The 15,731-nt window shown below is 41.4% G+C and overlaps 1 protein-coding gene across 1 annotated transcript in view; it reads right to left on the bottom strand.

Annotated features, from left to right (window-relative positions):
- PUM3 (pumilio RNA binding family member 3) overlaps positions 1-14,632 on the bottom strand; it is a 29,975-nt gene extending 15,343 nt beyond the window's left edge. The window contains exons 1-12 of the mRNA XM_054179030.1: positions 14,587-14,632; positions 14,096-14,202; positions 11,928-12,110; positions 10,007-10,142; positions 9,006-9,081; positions 8,132-8,225; positions 7,841-7,907; positions 7,135-7,309; positions 4,979-5,082; positions 4,444-4,522; positions 1,566-1,664; positions 658-711 (exon numbers count right to left, since the gene is read on the bottom strand). Coding sequence (XP_054035005.1) covers positions 658-711; positions 1,566-1,664; positions 4,444-4,522; positions 4,979-5,082; positions 7,135-7,309; positions 7,841-7,907; positions 8,132-8,225; positions 9,006-9,081; positions 10,007-10,142; positions 11,928-12,110; positions 14,096-14,195 — 1,167 coding nt within the window. The 5' untranslated portion in view covers positions 14,196-14,202; positions 14,587-14,632. The remainder of the gene's footprint in view (positions 1-657; positions 712-1,565; positions 1,665-4,443; positions 4,523-4,978; positions 5,083-7,134; positions 7,310-7,840; positions 7,908-8,131; positions 8,226-9,005; positions 9,082-10,006; positions 10,143-11,927; positions 12,111-14,095; positions 14,203-14,586) is intronic.
- Between the last annotated feature and the right edge of the window lie 1,099 nt (positions 14,633-15,731).

The following is a 15,731-nucleotide window of genomic DNA, read 5'->3' as shown; positions in this document are numbered from 1 at the left end:
GATTGCTTGGTATGGAAAAAATTTCTTCAACGAAGTTGTCAAAAGTCAGAATAGAGTGCTCAGGGAATGAGAAGATTGAGTCACTATCCCTGAAGACATTTAAATGATGCATACATGAGGTGCTTAGGTACATGGTTTAGTGGTGGACTTGGTCTTAGGATAACAGTTGGACTCCATGACCTTTTAAGTCTTTCCCAACTTAGATGTATCTACAATTCTATATTATTCAAGAAAAAAAAGTAATTATCAGACTTCTTCCCTTGCATGCCACCTCAGCACTAATTCAAAATATTGAGCATCTTACAAAAAAAAAAAAAAAGCACATTCAAAAGGCCTTTCCACTGACATCCCAAACCCATCTTAATTTTTGTTGCTCTTATACAAGTTATTTCATTCCCAATCAAGGAGAGCTAACCAACAAGCCTTATGAAGATGCACCATGAAATTGGGTAAAAAATAAAGTAGAAAAAAATTAGGACATAATTAACTCATCTTTTTAAAAGAAGGATAGTACTAGGGTTGAGTGCACAATGAAGCTTCTCAGTATGTCTCTAAATATTTCATAGTGTTTAATGTATTTCAATTACCAAAGCACATTTAAATCTATCACATTGCTACTTTCAGAGACTGTAAGACCAATGGTTAGTGAAAACTCACCGTTGCTATTTTTTCAATGTACGTCTTCATAGTTTTCACAATGACTTTTCTGTCCTATCCAAAAGGAAACAAGAACCTCGAATGAGTCTATAATGCCAGTGACTCTGAATGGCCACATTTTTACTTACACCTTCAAAGAGACAACTTCCAACTTGCTTACGAAAGCAAAGGTTATTTAGCAAAGTCTCACACTTGTACTGCTAGCCAACACCTGTGAAAAGTTAAACCTGAACCATGAAAGCCTCAATCCCAGGTTGGTTCTGACATGTTTGTAAGTCCAACCCACCAATGTGAGATGTCAAGAAAGGCAATTAAAAAAACAAAACAAACCACAACACACAAAACCAACACCACACTACAAGCAACCACTAAAAATCCACCTCGCATCTCTACTTATATTTTGTTCCATACTTACAGAATACACCTCAAGCAGACTATTTTCATAAGCTGACTTATTTTTTTAGTACAAAAAAGATAAGTGGCATCACAATGTTTCCAAGAGATAATACCATAGTCAGCACCTGAAGTGTTTCAGGATATTGCATCATCAGGAGAAAACAAGCTACAGGTCATATAACATTTTCTGTATCTTGACATTTCAAAGCTAAACATCATACTGCATCATGACTTCTTCAGTGTCTTCTTGCTACTGCCAATGTCACCTTCATTAAGAAGCCTACAGGATGAATGAATGGCCAATGATCATAACATGGAAAAGCTTCTAATGAAAGCACCTCATTCATGGAAAACTGCAGCAGGAAAAGCAGGGCAATTTTTTAACCTTGTCCCCAAATATTTAACTCCATCAAAACATGCACTGGCAATAGGACCCATGTGAGGAATCATACTCACAGTCTCAGACTAGACTACCACTAGAGAGGACTATGTAGACAGAAATCAAACCATACCTTTGGAGTACCATGCCATAAGCAATGCATCGCTACTCGGGCTCCATCATGAGTGTGTGCCAGGTAGATGACAGCCTCTCTGATAGCTTCTATCATTTCCTGGGGAAGAAAAGGTGATAAATCAAAAAAGTGAAAGAAGAGGCCTGAAAAATCTCAAGACAGGTAAGGATGGGCATGTAAGAGATTTTTGCCCACCCACAACACTACAGGGAACATCACTGGCTCTACAGAACCCCTCTCATTGCCTTGATTTATGAAAAACAACCTCAGAAGAAATCCAGTAAGACGTAAATGACATAAGCGTTCTCCCATCAAAACTACACCGCTCACAACATTCATCCTATGAAACCAGAACTGTACTGAAGATTGTCTCAGTTGTCCTATCACACAGAATTCAAGGAAGGGTGCTCAGAACTGAGACAGGCATTAGAGAAAAAGATGTGGTTTTTCATTTAGGAAGAAAATCTTTGAAGGTGATGGAAGTTATTTACACATGGAGGGTATTATCCAGTAAGCAAGAAAAGGCCAATTAACCCAGGTAATATTATATATTAGACATGACAAGGCTCAGACAAAAGTTAGTCTTCACATCAAAGGAATAAGGATCTGAAGCCATCTGTCAAGTAAGATTATCAGCAAAAAAGGAAAAAACAAATCAAAGAGAAAAAAACCTCTTCTTTGTTACTAGACGCTACTTCTGTTATCTGATTGATTTGACGTATTTATCTCCTACCTATTTCCTTTTCTATTCCAAGCTTCTTTCCATTCTCTAGTCATAGACTCCAAGCATTTTACCATTTATTTAGAAACTGCTCACGCATAATGTGATTGGAGACACTACCTACAAGCACAGACAGGAACAGCTCTACAAAAGGAGTCTCCAAACCCCACAGAAAATATCCATATACCATCAAACCTGCACAAAAAGCCAAGCAAGGAGAAAAGTTATCCTGTAACTCCCATGCTTCAAACAAAACTGAACCCAGAAGGATTCTCTGACAAAGCACTACATGAAACTATAGACAGCAATGTTGAAGTAAGATCTGGATTCAAAATAGGCCATAAACAGTTCACCTCACTACACTTAGCTTTGGTTTTGTTGACAATATCAAAGGAGAGTTCTGCAGTCCAGTCCATCAGAAGTAGCTAAGAAACAGCAAGCCTGGAAGAATCCACATGGCCTGGAGTGAGATAGTCCTGAACTGCAGAACCAGGGTAAGGCTGATGAGCATAGCTTGAGGACAGGTGAAGTCATCAAATAGGATACCAGCTAATACACTATCACATTACACAAACAGATTTAGGCCTAGTTTTCACAAGAAGGACTAAGGTAAGCTTAACACTGGAATTTAATATAAACATAGTCATACAAGCCACATATCTGATTCAAGAGGAGACAGAAGATGATGTTTTGACTGCTGATTGAACAGTCTAATCTGGTTTTATTTTTGAAAAATGCTTAGAGAAGCTCCATACCAGAAAGCTAAACTACAAGAAGCTATGCCCCTAGCTTTATCACAGTATCACAGTAACTAAGGTTGGAAGAGACCCCAAGGATCATCAAGTCCAACCTGTCCCAACAGACCTCACAACTAGATCATGGCACCAAGTGCCATGTCCAATCTCCCCTTGAACACCTCCAGGGACGGCGACTCCACCACCTCCCTGGGCAGCCCATTCCAATGACGAATGACTCGCTCAGTGAAGAACTTTTTCCTCACCTCAAGTCTAAACCTCCCTGGCACAGCTTGAGACTGTGTCCCCTTGTTCTGGTGCTGGTTGCCTGGGAGAAGAGACCAACCCCCTCCTGTCTACAACCACCTTTCAGGTAGTTGTAGAGGGCAATGAGGTCACTTCTGATCCTTCTCTTCTCCAGGCTAAACAATCCCAGCTCCCTCAGCCTCTCCTCATAGGGCTTGTGCTCAAGGCCTCTCCCCAGCCTTGTTGCCCTTCTCTGGACACGTTCAAGTGTCTCGATGTCCTTCCTAAACTGAGGGGCCCAGAACTGGACACAGTACTCAAGGTGTGGCCTAACCAATGCAGAGTACAGGGGCACAATGACCTCCCTGCTCCTGCTGGCCACACTATTCCTAATACAGGCCAGGATGCCATTGGCCCTCTTGGCCACCTGGGCACACTGCTGGCTCATGTTTAGGCGGGTGTCAATCAGCACCCCCAGGTCCCTCTCTGTTTGGCAGCTCTCCAGCCACTCTGACCCCAGCCTGTAGCTCTGCATGGGGTTGCCGTGGCCAAAGTGCAGCACCCGGCACTTGGACTTGTTAAATGCCATCCCATTGGACTCTGCCCATCTGTCCAGTTGGTCAAGGTCCCTCTGCAGAGCCTTTCAACCCTCTAACTGACTAACATCTGTTCCCAACTTGGTGTCATCTGCAAACTTGCTGATGACTGACTCAACCCCCTCATCCAGATCATCAATGAAGATGTTAAAGAGGATGGGGCCCAGCACTGATCCCTGGGGGACACCACTGGTGACTGGCTGCCAGCTGGATGTGGCACCATTCACCACCACTCTCTGGGCTCGGCCCTCCAGCCAGTTCCTAACCCAGCACAGAGTGTTGTGGTCCAAACCAATTATTCCCCAGCTACTGAGAAGGACCGTTCAGCATGGAGAAAGAAAACATGGAAGTCATTACATTAGATAACATTTTTTTGATTCAACTATCACTAACTCTATTAGTATGAAAGTTCACTGTGAACCTCCATACAACACTGCTCCCCAGTCACCTGTCTGGAATCATCAGATGTTTAAAACTTTACGTCCATTTTTGTCTAGTTACCCTATAACACTTTCACAACAGGACTAAAAACATTTCACTGAAGGGCTTAAGAAGAAAAAAAGCAAACAAAACATACTTACAGATCTTTGTTTTGGTAGAGCATAAGTGAAAAAGTCCAAAAATCCTTTATGCACCAGTGAATGCTTTATCACAGCCTCTCTGTATTTGGGAAGAGGAAAATAAGCAAAAACAAGACAGCAACATTTCATTTGTATTTTAAAAAGCTAGTCAGTGCACTGTGCAGAAAGCACAGAGACATGCTAGGTTAGATGCTTAGTACTTACAGTATGTGGAAGATTCCACAAAAACATACAAATTCTAAACCCCAGCAAACTATTTTCTCATGGAGATCACTGGAGAAGCTTATCCAATAGTGCCTTATGGAAGCACACCACACCATGGGATTTCTACTGGCTGTTTGACTGGGCAGGGGACACTTTAGTTCATAGAAGTAGAGTTAAAAACTAAGGTAAGATATTCATCGTGATACTTTGGACAAAACCAGCTACTCAATGTTACAGCACAAAAGATTATCAATATCACCATCAGTTTGTATGCCATAAACAAACCAGTTCATGCTATGCTGTCACACCTTAAATCAATTTCTCTCCTTACTTTTGTGCCATTGGTGTTAGAATCTGTTTCATTTCCTCCAGGATGGCCTCTCTCTTTTCAGGCTGAGCTTCTAACACTTTATCCAGCGTTGGGACAACTGGTGTCTGAAATGAATGCACAATCAGAGGTTTAATTGTGCCCAGTAAGTATCAATGTGCACAGAAAACTGCAGTCTTTAGTTTCTTACATTTTATAGAAAGCAGATAAGCTTTTGTGTATGTCAGAAATAGCCATTGAAGTAGTCATCATTAGCAATTAAAAAAAGCTGCTTCTATGGGTCTGAACCACTTCTTGCCAATTACAGCCAGCTTTTCATGATACTGTCAGATACGAGGTAAAGCACACAAAATTGAAGGGCTCTTGAGTTAAGCACAAACCCTGAATGACAGTAGAGATATGCCAGAGGACAACAGAGCAACAAGTGACAAACTAGGAAATTAATCAAGGCCCAGAAAATTCTAGTCCAAGAAGAACAGAAAGGAGGAATATATACACACACACACGTCACAAACCTCAAATACAGAAGTATTTCCTAGTATCTTACCTAAATTGGTAACTCTTGGAAAAGAATCTAGTTTTAGGACTCTGACTAGATAGAAAATTGCAAGAAATGCAATTTTAACAGTACTAGCTTGGGCAGGGGTCAAGGGGAGGGTGGAGGGTTGGAGAGAGAAGGGGACAAAGTGAATCACACGTTTCAAAATTCCACATCTCGTTAAGGATTGCATCATAATTTCTTATAAACCTACACACTGCTGAATCTCAGGTCTGCACTGCAATGTAAGACTACTTGAAGCACTCAGGCCAAGAATGCTAGAATGATGGAAGCTAACACTGTACTTTATTTTACAGACTTTACTCCACGATTTATTTCAGAAGTCAAAAGAAATGAAGCTGTACTTTTAAAAATAATCTCACTGCCTCATGTAGAGCTACATCTAAATGATTTCAAGAGTTTGGCATCAAGTATCCACGGCAAGAAAACAAAGCAAAAAACTAAGCCAAAATGGCACACTGTGTATAGATACAGGCACACTCTGCTCACACTCCATTCTTATGAGACATAACCCAGTTCTGACACAAAAATCATAGAATCAATAAGGTAGGAAAAGACCTCAAAAATCATCAAGTCCAACCTGTCACCCAACACCTCATGACTACTAAACTGTGGCTTCAATTGCCACATCCAATCCTCTTTTGAACACCTCCAGGGATAGTGACTCCACCACCTACACAGGCAGCACATTCCAAAGGCCAACAAAACTTTCTGTGAAGAACTTAGTCCTCGCCTTGAGGCTAATCTTCCCCTGGTGCAGCTTGAGATTGTGTCCTCTTGTCTGGTGCTGCTTGCCTGGGAGAAGAGACCAGCCCCCACCTGGCTACAACCTCCCTTTAGGTAGTTGTAGATGGCAATAAGGTCTCTCCTGAGCCTCCCCCAGGCTAAGTAACCCCAGTTCCCTCAGCCTCTCTTTGTAGGGCTTGTGCTCAAGGCCTCTCACCAGCCTTGCTGCCCTTCTCTGGACACATTCAAGTATCTCAATGTCGTTCTTAAACTGAGGGGCCCAGAACTGGACACAGGACTCAAGGTACAGCCTAACCAGTGCGGATTACAGGGACACAATGACTTCTCTGCTCCTGCTGGCCACACTATTTCTGATGCAGGCCAGGATGCCATTGGCCTTCTTGGCCAGCTGGGCACAGTGCTGGCTCATGTTCAGCCAGCTGTCAATCAGTACCCCCAGGTCCCTTTCTGCCTGGCTGCTCTCCAATCACTCTGACCCCAGCCTGTAGCACTGCATGGGATTGTTGTGACCAAGTCTAAATCTTACCTCAGCAAGGATAACCGCTTCAGGCTAGACACTAAAACACTAATAACCGTTAAGTCTATGATATTAGACTGTCTTTCACAAGTAGACCAAACTCATTTATTAATAGACTTCACATAGTTCAAACTAAAAAAAGACACAGCCATTTAAGCTACAATCAAAATGTGCACATAAAACATAACATTTAAACATGCTGAACTACACTGCATTGGTACAGCTGACAGAAAGAAACTTAACTGAAAGAAACAGTAAGTAGGCTAAATACGGTATGACTTAACACAATACCTTACATGCTAGAACACCTTAGGCTAGAAGGTATCGAAACATCACCTTGTAAAGCTGAAAAGTGTTCCCATACAGCTCTTCTGTCAGCATATTCCTCTGCTCTAGAATGGCTTTGTCATTGTATGCATATTCCACTACTGCAGACGCTTCAGCATGACGGAGCATTTTTTTCACATGGCCTTTAAAACTTTTTATTATTTCTGCAACTTGTGCTTTTGTCCTGTTTCACAAAGAAAGGCAAGATAGCAAGAATTAAAACTTAAGGGACAAAATAACCTATCAATTGTTTTATTTTTGGATGTACATTTAGGTGACAATTTTTAGCATAGAAACCAGGAATATATGCATCTAGATCAGCCTTATGACATTTACAAACATCTGTCCAGAAAGCCATAAATTTAGAGGAATCATAAAGAACTGTGAGGGAAAGAAGAGAAACTAGTGGTTAAATTCTACAGAATAAAGAATGCTTCCCTAAAACAGCAAGCAGTGACAATTTTTATAAGCCAGGTGTTTGTATAAGGCAAAAATTGACTTTGGGCATCTATTTGAGCTTTCACTGGCCTGGGTTTTCCTACAATGTGTACAGCTTTAGCTTTATTTTTTGGCAACAGGAAAACTGCTGTCAGCAATGCCAGACATTCTCCTGTCTTGTCACTATTACAAAGATGTTTCATGATGGATGCACTATAGATTATATGCTGGAAAGGAAAGAATGCAACACAGCTATGCAAATCCACTTCATACTCACCCGTACATAAGAAACTTCTTCACAATATTTCTGGAATATTTTGACTTGCTCAGTTCTACTAGACTATCTAGAAGAAGGAAAAAACATTCAGTTGTTTTGATTTTTTACTGTATTTACTCTACAAAACAAGAAGTTGTTAACTTTTAGTAAGTTTCAAGAGCCCACTAGCAATGACTTATTAGTTCACCAGAAAGTTTAAAAAATTAGAAAGAAAACAGTGTAGCTTTTTCAAAATGTGTCCTAATAACAATACAGAAACATACAGGTAAAATGCAAATGGAAAGAAAGTACCTTTCAGCTCCTCAAATGTCTCTTGTCTTTGCTTCTCATTACCATACTGAATGAAGCACTGGATCACTCGAGTTGAATCATGTGCAAATGCCAGCTACAGAACAGAGACATTTCATTATCCTAGGCCATTCAAATGATGTTATGCACCAAATGTAGTTTAATAGACTTGCTCCCTCAAAGTTTTATGCCACATTGCAGCATATAATGGCCATTACAAAAGTAGTTACTTGCTTGTATCAAACCGAGTTTCAAGGGTTTTACTGCTTTATAAGTACTCTATCGAACAAAATATAGACAATACTTGCAGCTGCTGACAATTAAGGACACACAGCAAGGTTTTATACTGAAGGAGACTCACGATTTGTTTTTTCACACTTTCAGAGTGAATATAGTGACACAGTTCCACTTCAGTAAGGAATACCATGAATCTTTTTAAAATTCAACACTTATTTCATTGCAAATCTATACATTTCAAGAACTAAGAGCAAAGATTATTTAGTATGGTTAAGTATCAGGGCATTAACTTCTCAAAAGAAAACTGCAAAGCAAAACCCATAATTTATCAAAACCCAAGTGGCTGGTTTTGAACTTCAGTTAGTACAGAATTTCACTGGACTAAAGCTGCTTGGCAAAACAGACAGCTTTATAGTAGTCAGCTGACATACAAAACATCCCAGGACTACTGTCTTGACATCCAGCTGCCAAATGCAGCTTTTCAATCTTGGTTTTGGTATTTTTCACTCAGCTTGAAAAAAATTCCCTGTAGCTTTTGAAAGAAAAGGCTGGTACTGTATTATTAAAACTTCATTTGTATTTCACCATTCTTTAAAGAAGCTTTTGTGAATTTGTACACTATTGCATTGGGTTTTCTTACACTTTTAATCTTTCCACGAAGAAGCTTCTGTAGCTCATTCATTAGCTTTTCTCGCTTCTCCTTATCACATTTCTTCCTACAAGCACAAAAAAGTAAACCAACCTTAATTGAGGAAGCAGCTTTTTTGTAGTATGATTCGCTCATATCTACAAATTAAAAAGCAGGACAATACACAATAATGCTAGCTCCTGCTAATCCAAATTTACATGATTGTTTGTTAAACCTGCTAATAGATGTAATGAAGTTAGTTTCAGTTCCTAGAAAGCAAAACAGCTTTACAGAGTTTAAAATTATTCTTTCCTGAGTAACAACATAAAGAACACTGCTCAAGCTGCACCAGGGGAAGTTTAGCCTCCAGGTGAGGATAAAGTTCTTCACTGAGAAAGTTGTTAGCCATTGGAATGGGCTGCCCAGGGAGGTGGTGGGGTTGCCATCCCTGGAGGTGTTCAAGAGGGGACTGGACACGGCACTTAGTAGTCATGAGGTCTTAGGTGACAGGTTGGACTTGATAATCTTTGAGGTCTTTTCCAACCTTGTTGATTCTATGAACAGAAATGGAAATCTACAGCCAGAGCTGCTTACAGATCCAAGTATCTTACAGCCAAACCTGTAACACTTAACAGCAAGTAAAATTCTTCTTCTGATGTGGGGCTCCAGTTCTAGGATTACACCTTCTTTGAGAATGTATACAGACCTCCCCAAAATCTCTTTCAAGCCATCCCACTACAAAACTAGAATGAATCAGCACATGCTCAGCATACAAGAAATAGGACAATTCCGTAAGCACTTTATCAGAAACTTTAGCCTAAAATATGTGAGCTTAATCCAGACATTTCTAGCACCATGGGTCACTACTCTCAGATTGAGCCATCTATAGAACTGCATGTATCATTATCATTCACACATGCAGTTTCATGTAATTACAAGACAAGGAAGACAATCTTGTTGTAATTTATGATTAAATCCTACTGAGTGAAAGTAAAATTAAAAATCAGTATTACCTTCTCACACTTTCCCACATTTGCTTAGATTTTACAATTATGTCATAATTACTTCTATCATTAAGTTGCCTGGTTTGCTTTAACTCTTTCCGTTTCTTTTTGAAGTCACTCCATTTTGGCTTCTTAGAATCTGACCCTAAAAATAAATACAAATGTATTTTCCATAGTCAGTAAAAGAGGGGCAATATAATTCCTCATCAGTATACACTGTGGCAGGTCTGTGACTTAATTGCTAACAATTCCAGAGCTTTGCCTGCAATTACCCAGCTAGCTAGCAGAAAAGCATAAATGCTTAATAAGCATGCTAAATGAGCAATTTCCATTTGTGGAATACTGTAAGAACAAGGCAAAACCAACTTGTTCCTCAAGCCTCTGTCAAGGGACACATTGCAAACCTCTTAAAAGCTTGAACATCGAATCAAGATGCACCCAGAAGCCTATGACTGTCTTAGGTAATTCTCATGTTCCAGTTCAACCTGCACTTAGACACTATTTTTCCCTCTCTCAGAAGAGCTCTAACTCAAAGATACACATCTGCAATCTCAGAGAAAGGAAAAAAATTAAGGTCTTTTAAAGTGCTTAATAATTTTATTCAGTTAAATTCCTTTAGGATTTTACTACACAACAGCTATGCAGCACCACACAACACACTCTCAAGCTAACTTTCTATAGAGCACTACAAAGGAGTTACAGAAAACCTTCCAAGTATTTGATTTTACAACAATTCCATGGTTTCACTGTAATTTTACATAGAAATAACAGCATGAATTAAAGACCAAGCTTTAATTTTTTTTAACCTTAAAGCACCACTTTTCAGTATTTAGCAGCATGCACTGAACTGTCTTAACCATCCAAACCCAAAGCTCTCATTTTACAGAGCACTCTGTCCACTTTTTCTATCGCTTTCCAACACAAGTAGTGACAAGCAAAGCCAGTAACACTTTGATGGAAGAGCAGCACCACTGTGCCATAGGCAGCAGCTTTCAGCTTTTTCCACAGACAACATTTAGAGGTTTGTTTGGGACTGTGCTTCGTTTGGGTTTTTTTAAAGTAGATCAATATGAGATCCTGTTGCTACTAAATCTCCAGACATCTAGTGCACCCTGCAAACATTCCACAACAGGAACAATAAAGTACTCAACACTTGCTACTGTTCTGCAAACAAATAACATTTTTCTGCAAGAACTTTAGAATCCCTTAGGTAAGATTCCACTTCTCATTTTACAGTACTGTTTAACTATTCCAGATGAAGCTCTCATGTACCAGAAACAGTTAAGAAATCTATTTAAACAGTGATAAAAGCAGACATTTATTTGGCCTCTATGTCAAAACACAGAAATAAACTCTAAAATGTAAAAAGCAATGGTAACACAAATGATGTCTCTTTCTCTTTTTTTTTTTTTTTAAACAAAAACAATAGGTGACTAAACAAAAACAATAGGTGATTAAACAAAAACAATAGGTGATAGTTTGGATCACAGAAAAAAAATACATTAAAAGGATAATCAATTTTGTTTAATGATTTTTTGTGTTCTGAATTTTACAGCCAGTACTTTTAGAACAGAGGATTAACCAATATGGTCTTCTATGAAAAACTGTTCTTTCCACATTTGTGTGGAACAGTCAATTTCAAGCTAGCCACTTAATACTGGCATCAAAATAAGCATAGTTTTATAACAGCATACCAATTATTTAAATTTACTACTGCACCATTATTTTTACCTTCCCAGAAAATTAGTAACTGTTGCTTCTTATGACTCTGGCCTCAAGCTTAGGCAGATGAAGTAAATTGTTCTACAGCAAAGATTAAACATGAAGTAAATTTTGAGCCATTCAGCCAGTTTTGAAAGCTGGTAACAAAAGGATGACCTAGAAACTTAAGTTTCCACTGATATCCAGGCTTAAAAATCTGTCAGCTCACCTTTCTCTTCACCATCTTGGAGCTTCCTCTTCTTTGCAGGCTTTTCTGATTGCTGTTTATTCTTGAATTGTTGAATGCTAGCTTTCCCAGACCTTAACTGTCCTTTCACAAATTTCCTTGAAGTGGATTTAGGCTTTCCTTCCTCATCTCCCTTCTTAGCAAGCGTCTTTGGTGGACCCAAATCTATTAACCAACAAAATGTAAATTGTTATCCTAGAGGTAATGTTACTTTAAAAAAAACAAAAAGAATAGTTTGCAGTAACAATTGCATTAATTCTTACATGCTTCTCACTGTAGTCCCTGGGTGTCCCATTTTTCTTTAGGGAAGCTTTGCCCAGGCATTATTTTCCAGGCAGCAGTGTAACAACCCAGGCATAAAAAGTATTACTGTACATTAAGAATTCCATCACCTCCAACATCAAAGTCAATACCTGAACCATCCCTTCATAGTCTACAGTGTCAGAGATCTTTTGACATCATTTGGTCTAAGAAGAGAAGAAACACTGAAGGGTATCTTCTCAATCCTAACCCACAGCACTTCACATATCCTAGCTTCCTCTCAAAGAAACTTTTTCTTAATCAAGGAAAGCAAAGCTTGGAATAAAAAAAGTTATCAAATTTTTCATTAAAAGAGTACTTTATAAGGAACAAATAGAGACAAAGGGCTTGCAGCTTGTTAGGAAGAAGTTCTATATAGAGAGAGTGATTGCCCATTGGAATGGGCTGCCCAGGGAGCTGGTGGAGTCACCATCATTGGAGGTGTTCAGGAGGAGACTTGATGGGGTGCTTGATTGCATGGTTTAGTTGATAGGTGGGTTGGATTGGTTGATGGGTTGGACATGATGATCTTGAAGGTCTCTTCCAACCTGTTTTTTTCTAATTCTAATTCTAAAGCATTTCAGCTTTGCCTTTTCCGCATTATCCGAACAGTCACGGTATTTTCAAATGCAAGATAGAATCATAGAATGATAGAGAGTGGAACAGAGCTCTGGAGGTCATCTGGTCCAGTCCTCCTGCTCACAAAGAATCACACAAAATAGGTTACTCAGTACCATCCCTGGATGACTGCTATGTCCGAAGTGGGAGACTTCACCATGTCCCTGGGCAACCTGTGCCGGGGCTCAATTAACAGCATGGTAAAGAAGTTTTTCCTGATGATCACATGTCACCTCCTGTTTCAATCTGTGCCCACTCCCTCTGCTCATGTCATTGGGTGCTCACCAGAAAGAGTATGGCTCTGTCTTTGAACCTTTCAGGTATTTGTATACATTGACAAGTACCCTTTCAGCTTTCTCTTATGCAGGTTAAACTGTCCCAGTTCTCTCAGTCTTCCTTCAGTAGAGATGCTCCAGTCCCTTCATTATGTTCATGGCCCTTTGCTGGGTTCTCTCATAATGGGGAGTCCAGAGCTGGACACAACATTTCGGGGGGGGGGGCCTCACCATTGCTGAGGAGAGGGTTAAGGATCACCTCCCTCAGCATGTTGGCAGCAGTCCTCCTAATACAGCCCAGGATACCATTTGCAACAAAGGCATGGTGCTGGCTCATGTTCAACTTTGTGATGAAGGTACCCCAGGCCATTTTCTGCAAAGCTGCTTTCCCCCAGAATGCACTGGTGCACCAGGTGCATAACTCTGCACTTCACTATTAGTTCAACTTCATGAGGTGTCTGTTAGCACATGTGTATGACCTGTTAAGGTCCCTTTGGATGGCAGCATGGCTCCCTATTGCATCTGCCACTCCATCCCATTCCATGTCACTGGAAAAACTGCTGATGGTACACTGCCCCATCATCCACAACATTAATGAAGCTGTCAAACAGGACTGGACCCAGTATTGATTCCTGAATCTCAGTGCTAGTTACCACCATCTAACTAGATTTTATGCTACTCATTACCACAGGTCCAGACACTCAGCCAGTCTCCAGTCTACATCACTGGCTCCTTATCGAGTCCATAATTCACCACCTCTGTGAAAGTCTTATGGGAGACACTGTCAAAGGCTTTGCTAAAGCCCAGGCAGACAACACCCACTTCTCTTCATTCATCTGCCAAGCTACTAGTTTCATAACGTAAGATTACCAAGACATAAAATGAAACTGAAATATGACCATGCAAATCAGCAATCCCTCAGTCACGACTTCTATTAGGAAAAAATTATCTGCTTACCATTATCTTTTTTAAATTTACGTTTCCCGTGAGGCACTTTTCCACGTGATGCTTTTCCACTTTTCCCCGCGAAGCTCTTTTTACCCTTGGTTTCCATCATGGCAACACTGCAAACGGAGCGAGACACAGCATTACTGGGCCGCGGAGGCTAACTTGCTAACGACGAGAGAATGCAGCTTGCGCGTCCCTGAACACCGGGTAACACATTTGAAGGAGTGAAACTCGTCTCAGTGACGGTTGTCCGTCCACAACTGGGCGGTGCAGGATCAGCAGAGATCGCCCACAGGCCGGTCAGCACGAAGGCTCAGCCAGGCAAGACCGCGGCTGCCCAGGCGCCGGCGGCCGCGGATCCGGCTTCACTCCCGCGGGATCCCCAGAATCGGCCCAGCGACAATGCCCGGGAGAACACAACCCGCCGCCGGCACCGGGCGACCGCGAGCTAAGGCTGCTTCCCGGGACCCCGCCCGCCGCCGCGGCCCCCCAACACCCACCGCGTACCGCCCGCCGCCACTCCACACACACGTGCCGTGCCGCCGCGCTTTACGACCCGCTCCGGCGGCTGCCACCAACCATTGGCCCGCCTGGCTGCTGCCGTGCGACATTGCCGAAGCACGGTGCCGTAAAGCGCCGCGCGGGGCGCCACGGGGCTGCCGCGCTCTGCTTCCGGGGTCTGTTGGCGGGGCTTTAATGGGTCGGCGAACTGCTTCCCTCCACCTCGGGATTCTCCGTAGCAGTTCCGGTTTCTGTAGGTTCACCTCAGAGCCCTAGAAAGAGCCGGCTGCTGTGCGGAGAGGCCTCTTCACTGCCCTTCTGTCTGCCGGCTCTGTAGCTGAGCCAGCAGGGCTAAAGCCATGTGCTGAAGCGCGGCTTGCCTAATGCCCAGCACAAATAAGATCCTGGTTTGAAAATAAGGTAACGTGCAACAGTACGGCACCTGGAGAACACCAGGTGGAGCTGTTACCGCTGAAGCGTACAGAAGTGGCTAGTCGTCTAAAACATCGGCGTCGAGAGTGTCTTCATGTTCGGGTGTTCAACGTAGTCAATTGCTTCCGAATCGGAAGGGGAACCCTATTCATAAATGCGGGTAAACAATAAAGTTTTGCTGTTGATTGAAGTGAACCCCCTGGCGTGAGTTGCCTGAGGTTTTGCACTTTGAGATCACACTAATGAACCATCATGAGTCCGTTGTTTGGACCGTGACAAAGGCCCTCTTGGTGACCTAGGTTCTGGTTTTGGTTAAGGGTGAAAATCCCTTTTTGAAAATTTGGTTGCTGAACTCCGTGTAACTGACTTCACTGCATGCATTGTAAGTGCAAGGGCACGATAATTTAATCGTTGATAAAGAATTAAAATTTACAAGATGCTTAAAGAATTTGCATCTGAAAAACATCTTAATTTTGCTCTGATAGTATTCAATAGTGGAAGGTCTTTTCCACCTTCGACAGAAATAAAATATGTGTCAACATCAGCATGTACAATCAGAGTATTATTTCACAATAAAAAGCATCCAACTGGCCAGACAGCAGATTTTTGTCATACAGAACAGATTTTTGTCATACTCCTGGATTTCATCAGGTAGGATTTAATCACAGGACTTTGTGCAACAAACTGAGTTTACACAGAAAAGAAGACCAGC

The sequence above is a fragment of the Dryobates pubescens genome, chromosome Z (assembly GCF_014839835.1).
Source record: "Dryobates pubescens isolate bDryPub1 chromosome Z, bDryPub1.pri, whole genome shotgun sequence".
In the NCBI taxonomy this organism is placed as follows: domain Eukaryota; kingdom Metazoa; phylum Chordata; class Aves; order Piciformes; family Picidae; genus Dryobates; species Dryobates pubescens.
Note: the sequence above shows the minus strand (reverse complement) of the source record. Positions and strands in the feature narration are given on the sequence as shown.